Source organism: Elgaria multicarinata, chromosome 4 (genome assembly GCF_023053635.1).
Source record: "Elgaria multicarinata webbii isolate HBS135686 ecotype San Diego chromosome 4, rElgMul1.1.pri, whole genome shotgun sequence".
Classification (NCBI taxonomy): domain Eukaryota; kingdom Metazoa; phylum Chordata; class Lepidosauria; order Squamata; family Anguidae; genus Elgaria; species Elgaria multicarinata.
In genome coordinates, this window is record NC_086174.1 from 40,948,895 (window position 1) to 40,961,593 (window position 12,699).

At 40.9% G+C, this 12,699-nt stretch overlaps 1 protein-coding gene across 2 annotated transcripts in view; it reads left to right on the forward strand.

Annotated features, from left to right (window-relative positions):
- GALNT14 (polypeptide N-acetylgalactosaminyltransferase 14) overlaps nt 1–12,699 on the forward strand; it is a 322,644-nt gene that overhangs the window by 283,215 nt on the left and 26,730 nt on the right. For both annotated transcript variants that reach the window (XM_063124153.1, XM_063124154.1), the window contains exons 7-8: nt 5,524–5,611; nt 8,061–8,145. In XM_063124153.1, the coding sequence (XP_062980223.1) occupies nt 5,524–5,611; nt 8,061–8,145 (173 nt within the window). The remainder of the gene's footprint in view (nt 1–5,523; nt 5,612–8,060; nt 8,146–12,699) is intronic.

Here is a 12,699-nt window from a genome sequence, read left to right on the forward strand (position 1 = left end):
TCGCTGGGTTACCTGAGTCCTTTGGGCAATGGGCCTCAGTAGGACCCCCTCCATATATGGGCCCAGCTCCTTCTCCCTGCCACTGCTGCTGTTCAGTTAGCTCTTGCCAAAATAGCCACTGCTGAGGGATGATACGAGTTGTAGGACAAAACTTCTGGAGGGACACAAATTGCCCACCCCTGCTCCTCTAGGCACTAGATGCAAACCATTTTTTTTCTGATGCAAATGACCTGATACAAATCAACCTAAGTTACATTGGGAAATTTTCCAGAAAAAAAAATCCGATTCAATTTTTTTCTGGAAAATCCCAGTCACTGAGTCTTACAAAAGGGTTGATAGACTTCCTCTCTCAAAAATAATTTAAGGGCTAAATTAAAGTTTTGCAATGTCAGCTGACACCTCACAAAAGGCTAATTTGCTTCACCGAAGGAGAAAGGATGGGGGGGGGTGTAACTTTCAACTTTCAAAGTGTAACTTTCAATTTGGGGAATAGTTGAATGGACTTCGTCAGATTTGCGGCTTGAGGCTTGATCTATATAGGATGCCCTTCCTTATGTATTTTATACTTACTGTTGTTCCCCACCTTAGTAATAATAATAATAATAATAATAATAATAATAATATTTATTTGTTACGCGCCTCTCCCTCTGGATCGAGGCAGGGCACAACACAAATAAAACACCATAAAATACATACAACTAATTTAAACATTTAAAACCAGTGCATTTAAAAGCAGCACACCATTAAAAAAGACATCTTAAAATTCAACTGGGTAGGCCTGCTGGAAGAGATCAGTCTTTGTGGCATTTTTTTTAAATTCTGGAAGACTGTTAAGTTGACAAATCTCTCCCAACAAGCCATTCCACAAACTGGGAGTGGCAGAAGAAAAGGTCCTCTGGGTAATAATTGTCAGCCTTGTTTTTATTGGCTGGAGTAAATTCTTCCCAGAGGACCTGAGTGTGCGTGGCAGATTGGATGGGAGGAGGTGATCCCACAGGTAGCCTGGACCCAAACCATGTAGGGCTTTAAAGGTGATAACCAACACTTTATACTTCGCCCGGAAACTAATTGGCAGCCAGTGAAGAGATGGAGAAGCGGGTAAGAAATAATAATAATAATAATAATAATAATAATAATAATAATAATAATAATAATATGCTTACCATGGCCTGTGTTCTGTATAAATCAATTTGCAGGCTGGAGGTGTGAGGTAGTTTTGCTTGAGAATCTCTAATGCCTGAAGAATAGCTTCACTTTCTCCAGTGTTGATAGAGAGACTTTTCCAAGTGAACCAGGAGAATTGGTACCATCTCTGTACATTCAGTAATGCCCAACTGGAGATCAACTGGAAAGTATTTAGTTGCTTCAGTGTAACCTAAAGCAACCTGATTCCAACAATAACCATTGGCTGTAAAGAGTGCTATTAACTCAAGCCAAGATTTGGAATAAAAATATGTAATATTTCCTTCTGTCCCTCATTGCTGGGGTGATTGTGGAAGTTTTCTTGCATGATTCATTTGGGAAGAATGTTCTTCTGATTCATTAGATAATTTTTAAAATTATCTTTTCTTCCTCGCTTAATGAGCCTGCAATAAAAACTCAACGGTGTGGGTGTATTTAAATTTATGTTAACATTATTTGAATTAATTGTAGAAGAATGAGTTTTAAGTCTATTTTTATGTTGATTGTAGTTAATTAAACATTATAAGATTTTTTTTTCATTATAGGTACATTTTTACTTCTTCTTTTTTACTTTTTTTTTTGTAAAGTGTGTGAAGAAAACACAAAGCTCTTTAGTTTCCAGGCTCATCCATTACTACATGCCTATGTGAACTAGGTAATCCTCTATTTCGGCTTCGTGATCCTACCAGCACCACAGCAGTTGTAAATAAATTACAACACAGTGCTTGGAGGGTAGTTCCTATAAGTATGGAAGATATTTTCATTCTTCTGTATTGAGCTCAAATCCTGTGTTTTCTTTCTTGGCTGCATGCTTAGGGTTGCAGGTAACTGTTTAACTAATCTTACGGTTGCTTTCGTTAGTGCTGAAAAACTGAAGAACTGCCCAGAGAGCTTCAGCTATTGGGCAATATAGAAATGCAATCAATCAATCAATCAATCAATAAATAAAACACTACCCATTTCCCATGATTTTTTACCCTTGCCTTGTGAACATGTCCATACAATTTCAATGCCTTCCTTTTGATCTCACTTGTTTCAGCCTCCTTTTCCCTCACTGCCATTGAATCTGATTGGTGGCAGCACCCCACCTGACGTCATCAGTGATGTCATGACGTCGCGTATGGCGTGATGACTTCATGCCTATCAACTAAATTGTGTGTTTTGCAGCTTCTCATTTATCAGCAGTGAGAGCAAAGAAGAAAAATGGGGTGGACAACTAGAAGAAGTCTTGGGTAGGGATGAGGAAGAGAGAACAGCTGCCAAACAGCATTGTAATAATATCAGTGTTCGGTGTCTTGGATATTTTTTGGTTTATTTGGTTACATTGATTATGCTAATTTCAAGTGAAAATCAAAATACAGCAGTGCAGCATTTTATGAAACACTTAAGAGTCAGCACGATTTTTCTATGAGCCAAAGTGGAGGGCAGACCTGAGCACAGTAGTGAGAACAGAAATCGGGTTTTCATTGGTAGACCCTGGTCTGCTTTCCAATCCTTACTTCTAGTCTTTAGGAGAAGGGACTACGGTTCCATAGCAGCTCACTGAGCTTTGCAAACTGAACCCTGAGGTTCAATTAAACAGAAGATCAGTTAGCAGTTTTAGTGCTGTGCCGAATCCTGCCCCCTATTTTTGGGAACTTTCTCTCTCCCTGTGAAAGAGGCATTGTTTTTACTGCCACTATCACAGAGAGGGGGAGAATTTTGGAGAATTTTATCCTTGGGGAGAGAGAGAACATTTCTACATTCCTACTTGGAAGAGCACTACGGAGTTAAAAGAGAAAAAAAACCAGCTCTACCTGGGACCCTAAAAAAACCACTAGCAGATGGCCTAGACAATACGGAGTTGAGCAGAAAAATAGTTTGATGGTATGAAGCAGCATCCTATGTCCCTTTCAACTTAAGGGTGACAGGGTTCAAGCCTTTCTGGAACTTAGGTTTTCTGCCTTCAGCATCACCTCTTCACCTCCTGGCCCAATGTTTTGAACACCATTGGCTACGATATTTGTACATCCTGGCAAAATTAGTGAATGTTCACATACAGCTTGTATTTGCCAGGGCTGATTTCCAGCAGTAGTACTATGTACGCAAAGATGTTACCCTCTGCATGCCTGTGAAAAGCAATGAGAAAACCTTGAAGTTTGAGCTATAATTGGAATTCTGGGAGGGGGAGTTAAAAGAAAAACAAAGATAAAAGAACATTCAGAGCTGTCAAAATCCCTCCATACCATCACCTTGATACTGTAGATATTTCAGCCCTAGCTGTTCCTATAATCTGTCCACTGATGTCAAGATATTAATTGAGCCACAAATATTAAATGCTATCTAATTATTTTTAACTCCTTTTTCCCCTGCCAGGAGAACCACAGTAATGGGGTGGCAGGTGGGGTGTGGAGGAGTGAAAACAAGATTTTAGATTGTTTAGTTCCATCTCTCTTTTTTCTGACTGAGCTTTATGGGTCGCATTTTGTTATTTTTCTGCTTCTCTGTTGCTTATCCATTGACAGCCAGCAACAAATATTAGGGGAGCAGGTTGCAAATAGATGAATTTGCTTGGAAATGTGATGTTAAATTATTCAAGAAAATATTTGTAACTCTCCTAAAAAACAAAACAAAACCCACACATTTTATACAGATGTGGTCTCCAAGACTGAATCTAGGCTTGGTGAAAAGTTGATTAACCTAGGAGATTGTGTCCTGCTGTCTAGAAATGACATTAAAAGCTTTTTTGCATCTTCTACCTCACTGATTCTCCCTGCTGCTTCCTTTCTTCCTGTCATCTTTCCAGTGATTCATACTCCGGTTTCACCCTTAAAGGTGTCCTAAAAATAATTTTAAATTACAAATGAATGAAATATATTATTAGGGCATTCTAGGAGCCTCCTTCACGTGGTGGGATCCCATAGCTCTCCAGCTTTCAGGAAGGAACCGCTTAAGTGGGCGAATGCGGTAATTCCTTCTTTTGAGTTTGGCCATAGCAAAATCCCAGGGTGATACCCGGGATCGTCCCTGTGTGTCCACATGACGCACAGGTGATCCTGGGATCAGGGAGGGATCATCCCTCCCTTGCCCTGGGATCTCGCCCTCCCCTTTGGCCCTGGTTTTTCCACGGTCCTGGGCTGAGCCCGAGACCATGGAACGTGTGGCCAGGTGCCGTGGGTTGACCCGGTTCTGTGCGATTCCTCGCGAGGAGCTACGAGCTAGGAGCTGCGCCCATTTGGGGTAGGGTGGGGGGTGCGAGAAAATAATTTAAATTTTTTAAAAACACTTACCTTTAGTGCACGAGTGTTTGTGCACTGCTGCCCCTTTAATAATTTTTTTAAAAAAATGGGTGTGACGCCTCTCCTTCTGAGGTCATCTTGCCTCGCGTATAAACAAAGGAGGGATCTCACGTTAAACACAATATGAGATTTTCCCTCCTCCGTTGCGGGCTAGCAGGTAGGTCTAGCTAAGGCCTTTGTCAGAGCAGCCTAAATCCAGTCATGCTGGAGGGGCTCTTACTTCATTACAGAAGCATACAAAGTGGCCTGGGGCAGTGTCTAACCAGACCTGTAGTGATTGATTGTGCATATAAATTCCTTCTACAGTAACAAAATTCGCCAGCATGACTCATAGTGCTTCTCTATTGGCCACTCATGACATGACATTATCAATGTCCAGGATGTCTCCTGTGCTATTCCCACACCCCCACACACACTTTATTCTGCTGGCAGAAAACACAGATAATCAGGTATTTTTAAAAACCCACAAAATTGTCCCCGTCTTTATCCATGAGGGGAAAAGGGTGGGGTGAGGGCTCTAATGGCATTGTTTTCTTAAAATGATACTGCAAGAAGCCCTAATCCAGTAGCACATATAGAAGAGATCAGCCGTGTTGTGGAAAGGACTGTTCTCCCCTCTAAGTGGCAAGAAATGGAGAGAATATTCCTCTTCATTTACAATGTCACAAACAATATCCCATGCACAATATTGTGTGACACACTCACATGGAAACAAAGAGCACCAAAAGTGCTGTGTAGAAAAGTGTTTAATTACGTGGAACCATGACGGAACAAGCTGAATAGGCTCTTCGACAGCTAATTTTAAATTATATCACAGGAAGATATATTTCCCCCTCCGCCTTTCACAGCTTAGTAGCTGCTTCACTGGGTTCACTATCTGAGGAAGTATCCTATTTTCCCAGGCACATCTTAGATGATCTTCAGTGCTTGGAAAAATGCAATCCCCCTGAAATATAATTGCTACATGGATTCCCGGCCACAAATGAGTTACAGATTTATTTTCGATTGTGTGAAAAATAGAAATTTCTTCATAAACTTATATTTCTTTCATCATTGTTACCAGGATCCAACCCATGTGGTGAGTCCAGTTATTGACATCATCAACTTGGACACATTTGCTTATGTGGCAGCGTCTTCCGATCTAAGGGGAGGTAAGTCTGCAATCAACTGTAGACAAGTGACTATCTAGGCAAGTATATGACCAAAGTCACCAACATTCATTTTCAGAATGGGAAAGGTCAGCGGAACTCCCTGTGAGCTCCACTGACTTGCCCCATTCCAGAAATGAATGTTTAATTTGTTTTCAGTTGTTTGAGGACTCCAAGTTCCTGTTACACTAATAGTCTCTTCCGTTAGCAAGTGGAGGGTATCCTACTGCCCTATAGTCACCAGCTCCAAATCAAGTCAGGATATCAAACCAAAATCAAACTGTGGTTCTCAAGATGGAAACCATACTTTCCTGGTTCAAATGAAACAGAAAAATAGGTTAATGATAAGGGTGTGCACTGCTTCGGTCCTCAACCCCAAATCTGAGTTGGGAAGTGCTTTGGGTTGCTTTGGCCTGAAGGCAAGCTGTTTATCCCCACCCATAGGACTTACCTGACCCCTGAGCTCACACTGGCAAGTCACCCATCCCCCTGGAGAGCCACCATCTTTAAGGAAGATGGTGGCTCTCGCCTGCCATGGATCTACTATTGCAAACTATGGCGGCCAGAAAAGGCCATTTCTGGAAAGGGGAATGGGATGCGAGGGTAATCTATGGACTCCCGGATGGCCTTGCACCCAAGAAACCACAACAGCAGCCTGCTTCAGATTTGGATCCAAATCTGAAGTGGGCCAGGACGGTTCTGAGGCTCTCCGAAGCTCCGAATTGGCTTCTGAGGCGAATGGAGGGGCCTACGCACAGTCCTAGTTAATAAAAGAATCCTTGATTAGTTTTCAGCTCATGCAAAGGGAGGAGTGAATCCGCTGCATGTGTTCCCAAAGGTTCATTCACAGACTCATATAGTTGGAAGGGATCTTGGAGATCATCTATTCCAACCTTCTGCTCAGTGCAGGATGCTGTATAGCATCCCTGACAGATGGCCATCCAGCCTCTGCTTAAATACCTAAAGCTAATGAGATCCAACCACCTCTTGAGGGAATCTATTCCACTGCTCAACAGACTCACTATTCGGAAATTTCTCCTAATGTTTTGCCACAATCTGATTCCCTGAACTTCCCACCCGTTGTTTCTAGTCCTGCCCACTGGAGCAAGAGAGAATAAGTCTGCTCCATCTTCTCCCAGGCAGCCTTTCAAATATTTGAAGACTGCTCTCATTTCTCCCCTTAGTCTTCTCTTCTCCCGGTTAAACCTATTGTGCTTTTTCACCCATTCCAAATAGGACTTGTTTCCAGACCTCTCACTATCCTGATCATTCTTCTCTGGACTTCTTCTATTTTGTCCTTAAAATGTGGACCTCAGAACTGGACACAGTCCTCCAAAAGCCACCTGAGTAACCACAAAATGGAGTGATGCTATGACTTCTCAAGACCTGGGCACTAATTTTCCGTTAATGCAGCCCCAAGATTCCACACACTGCGTTAGCAGTTTCTGATCCACCAAGACTCCTAGATCCTTTTCATGTGTACTAAGTTGAGATCATCATCATTATTATTATTATTATTATTATTATTATTATTATTATTAATAATAATAATAATAATAATAATAATAATAATAATAATATACCGCCCCATAGCTGAAGCTCTCTGGGAGATTTACAAAGATTAAAACGTTGAATATTAAAAATCAATATACAAAATATAAAAGTATAAAAATAGACAACAGACAAGGACAATATATATTTAAAACAAGTGTGAACTCTCAGCCAGGCCTAAATATAGATCTGGGGTCAATTAAAAACTCAGCATATGGTATTAAATGCCTGGGAGAATAAATAGAAAAGTCTTGATCTGGCACCGAAAAGATAACAATGTTGGCACAAGACGGGCCTCGTCAGAGAGATCATTCCATAATTGGTGAGCCACCACTGAGAAGGCCCTCTCCCTTGTTGCCATACCCCAAGCTTCCCTCGAAGTAGGCACCCAGAGGAGGACTTTAGATGTTGAGCGCAGTGTACAGGTAGGTTCATGTCGGGAGAGGCGAGCTAGTCTGCTTCAGCCAAGCCATTATTATTATTATTATTATTGAAAATCTTTATTGGATCTTTGAAAAATTAGTTTCATTGTTAATTGATTAAGCTATCATTGGAGTCTATTATCACATTTGAACCGCTGTTAATCATTTCTACATGAGATAGTGGAGGAGACAAAGGTCAAATATAAGCTGCGTATATCGATTACTGCTTGTGAACTAACACAGAAGTCACGAATCTCCTTTATTAAATAAACATAGACTAATGAGGGGACACAAAAGAAAGCACAAACTGCATATTAAGATATTATCTCTTCATCGTGAATCATAGTACAATTTGGAATAGACTAGCAGTTATATTGATTGGGTTGTAATCAATATAACCCATATAATGATGGTGATTGAAACATGGTCTTAAAAGCCATCTCTGATCTCTCCATGCCTGCTGTTGATTTTATATTTAGGGTTTGACTGGAGCCTACATTTTAAATGGGAGCAACTTTCTCCAAAGCAGAAGGCAAAGAGAATGGACCCCACAGAACCCATCAAGTAAGTGACAAGATTGAGAAAGAGTAAACACAGAGATGACTGAGATCTTTCTTGAAAGAACGACGGAAGAGAGCCAAAGGTATACAAAGAAATGTGCCCAATAACATTTTGAGCCAAAGTGTATTGAGCCACTGGAAACCTTTTCTGAAACTTCACTTGATAGCATCCTAAATACATGTACTTAAGCCTTGTTTTACAAATGTCATAATAATGGTTGTGTTCGCCATTGTATTCAGTAACTAAAATAACAGAAGAGATACATACCCTTCTTTGGTATGTGCCCTGAAAACTAGAACAGAGCTTACATTTTATTTATTTATTTATTTATTTATTTCATTTATATCCTGCCTTTTTTCCTCCAAGGAACCCAAGCTGGTGTACATAATCCTCTTCCTCTCCATTTTATCCTCACAACAACAACCCTGTGAGGTAGGTTGGGCTGAAAGTCTGTGACTGGCCCAAAGTCACCAGTGAGCTTCCATGGCCAAGTGGAACACACACTTGTGTGCTATCTCCAGTATTCGAGGTGGTATTCAAGGCAGTCCGCCTGTGTGCACCAATTGCTGGGGAACATGGGTGGGAGGGTGCTGTTGCACCATGTCCTGCTTTGTTGGTCCCTGGCCGATGGCTGGTTGGCCACTGTGTGAGCAGAGTGCTGGACTAGATGGATCCTTGGTCTGATCCAGCATGACACTTCCTACGTTCTTACAGTTAAAAACAGCACCAGGCCAAGTGAAAATAACACTTCAGCAAGAGGCCAGGGCCACATCTACACCAAGCAGGATAAAAACCCTTTGAAAACGGTTTGAAAACTGTATATGGAGTGTGTCCTGGGCACCAACAGTTGTCCCTACTGTTACAAACCATTTTAAAGCAGTCATGTAGATCCTGCCCAGTTTATATGCCAAAGATCTGCCTGAATAAAATAGTGCATCGTTAGAAGAACTAGAAGAAAAGCCACTTCAAGTCAAGAAACAGGCTGCGGACACAGGATGCACTCTGCGAAAATCTCCTTTGCATCTCATCCCACTCAGTGCCACTTCTTTACTTTTGTTCGAAGCTAATCTGGAGGAAAATGGGGGGAAAATAATTCTTGTTTTGAATTCAGAATTGAGCCGATTACAAAGAGCTTTTTTTCTTTGTCCTTCTGAATAAGTATGCCCCCCCCTTTTTTTAAATGAGGCTTCTAGCAGGATAAAATTAGGTACAGAGCACTGGCAAAACAATGTCACGTAAATAAACCCCCAAGTGCTAAATGCATTTTTGGGTTTGGAAGCCTGCAATCAGGGCTGCAAACACTGGGCTCGTAGGAATTGCGCTGATGAGTGCATTAGCCACTCATTACATGCAGGGGGAGAGTTATGACTGACAGCAAAATACCAAGGGGTCTTTGAAGCATTGCTTGTCCAGAAATGTAGTGAGAGATACCATTTTTGTATGCAGATATTAGCCCATGGATGTAGAGGGGGGTATTTTTCAGGCCCAGGACCCCCGTCCTTCATGGCTAACCTTCAGTGGACCACTTGCCAACAGCAAGTGAGGCCAAAATTACATATTCTCCTACATACTCCCATACATCACACAGATAACACATGCATGACACATATTTAAACCCATTCAGACACAGATGCACATAAACGCACATAAACGCACACACACAAACCCTATTCAGGCATTCTCAAACATGTTGTTTAACGACGTGGGGAGGGGAACCCACAAATCCAACCCCACCATCGTCATTCTTGTCACGCTGGATGGGGGAGGGTGACTTTGTGAAATGGAGAACATCTTCTCTGTGCTGTCTGGGGCAACTTCGTGTATGTGTGTGTGTGTGTAGTTCTATTCAGGCTTTGAGAATTCCTGAATAGGATTATACACACACATACATAAAGAGGCTTGAAAAAAAGCTTCCAATTGCTTTTTTCAACTCTAATTGCCATGGGGGGGGGAGGTTTCCAAGGGGGGTCACAGCATGCAGAAAGAGGAGTGTTAACTTTTCTCTCTCTAGCTCCGATCTCCCCAGAAATCCCTCCCACACTGCAATTAGGCTTTGAAAACTTCCATAGGTGCCAAGATTTGTAAAAGATGCCCCAGGCTGAGGAGGGAAAGCCACCAGCTGGTTTGGGATGCTCCGTGGGCCACATCCACTGTGTGGGCCACCAATTCCCCACCCATGTGTTAGACAGAACAGAAGGAATCCTCTTAATCACTTTTTGAAAAATGTTATGTGTTCGGCTTGCTGGAATAGCATTGAATGGGCTAGCTAGTGTGATGCAGCTTGGTGTGTGTGATGCAGTATTAGGGGTTCTGCTATCTGCTGTAGGATTCTTTTATCTCTCACTGTGCTCTGCTTGTATATTTGTAAATAAAGCGAGTGCAAAGGAACAATCACACTCCAGTACTTTCTCTCAGTCCCACCAACATCCCAGGCACACCTGATGGGTACGTGGGAGAGGGCCTTCTCGGTGGCTGCTCCAAGGCTCTGGAACTCCCTTCCCAGGGAGGCTAGGCCGGCTCCCTCTGTGCTACGTTTCCGAGGCAGGCAAAAACTTTTTTGTTTCAGCAGGCTTTTGGAACTATACCGGACCTGTGTTAATGTATTGGATCTCACCCACCTCTTTTAACCTCTCAAACTTTTAAAAAAAAATTAACATGTTTTTAGTTTTACTGTAGGTTTAATTCTATTTTAACTTTTGTAATTTATATTTATATGTTTTAATTGTACATGCTTTAATCTTGTAAACCGCCTTGAGTCCCAGTACTGGGCAAAAGGCGGGATATAAATAAATAAATAAATAAATAAATAAATAAATAAATAATGTTCTCCCTCATTCAAACCTTATGGAGCTGCTGGTGGATTTCTCACCACTTGGGGAAGCTGGGAGTTCATGTCCCTGCTGAGGTCTATCTGTTTCTGTGGTGTGTCTCCCAAAGGAATATAACAGGAAGAACTCCAGGCAGAATATGGGCACTGTGCTTTTACAGATGCATGTAAACTGTTTTGCATGTTACAAATATAAGGTTTCTCTGAGGCAAATCTATGTCTGCTGTGGCACCCCGACTGTGGAATGCCCTCCCCTTGGAGGCCCAATTGGCGCCAATACTGATTTCATTTCGACGCCAAGTAAAAACATGGCTTTTTAACAAAGCCTTTGATGGTTAAACTCACTGGCACATTGTTTTAACTGTTTTAACTACTTTTACTGCTTTTAAATTATATATTGTTTTTACTTGGTTCATGGTTTAATTTGTTTTTAACTGTGCATATTTATTGTTTTATACTGTATGCTTTTATCTGTACGCCGCTCTGAGATCTTAATGATATAGGGTGGGATATGAATGTTTTAAATAAATAAATAAATAAATAAATAAATAAATAAATAAATAAATAAATGTTTGCAATCATATGTTTTGTATAATATCAAAATTGACTGTATTTCCCCATCGCACGTTGTTCCAAACTTATTTACCACAGTGTGATGTATAAAGCTACCAAAACCTAAAATCTCCTCTAAAAACCTGGCAGGTTCTCCTAAAACGCATCCACAAAAGCCATTTGTAATGCACCTGTTAAATTTGTGTACAAAAGAATTGATCATTATCTATGATACTATTGTAATGAAGTCACTTTGTTGCTTTTGCTGCAACAGACTAACAAAGCTACTTCTCTGGAAATTCTGTTATGATGAGGAGGAGGAGGAGGATGAAGATGAGGATGAGCATAGTTATCTCCCTTATACTAAAAACTCTGGGCAGGCTACACTATATATATTTTTAAAAAGCGTTTAAAACCCATAGAAATAAGTAAAGTTATATAAAGTTGTAAACCATTTGAGTTAAATGCTCACAAAAACAAAAAAGAAGAACTGAAGCTGAAAGCTGAACGAATCTCCAGTCTTCACTAAAAGTATTCACTGACACTCTCTGTCTCTTACCTAGAGACAAGTTTAAATTCTCCTTCAATCTACCCCCACTCTTCACAAGCCAGAGAACAACCGCTATCTTATATCCATTTCCTTATCTTCTACCCACATAGATGACCCACTACATCATATTCCTACTGCACAACCATAGTTCAGACTTTTGTTATTCTTTCAACACTTACACTAATGCAATTAATGATGCTGTCGTTACTGTTGTTGTTGTTGTTGTTGTTGTTATTATACACACATATTTACTTTTATACTCCTTAAAGCGCAATACACACTGCTAGCATTTTACAGAGTATAAAAGGATGATTTTTTTTCTGCTTCTTCCTCTTTCCCAAAATAATAATAAACCAAATGCCAGCCTTACAGGATGTTTATCATATGGAATTAAATAGCTTTGTAGCTGACTATTAACAAATTCCAAAGTTACTTGTATGTAAGCAAACACAATGTGGATTTGCTTCTCTCCCCCCCCCCTTTCTCTATGAGGAAGGGGAGACATGATACAGGTGTAGAAAAGTATGCATGGTGTGGAGAAAGTGGATAGGAAGACGTTTCTCTCCCTCTCTCATAATACTTGAACCCAGTGGGGTCATCCCATGAATCTGATTGGTGGGAGATTCAG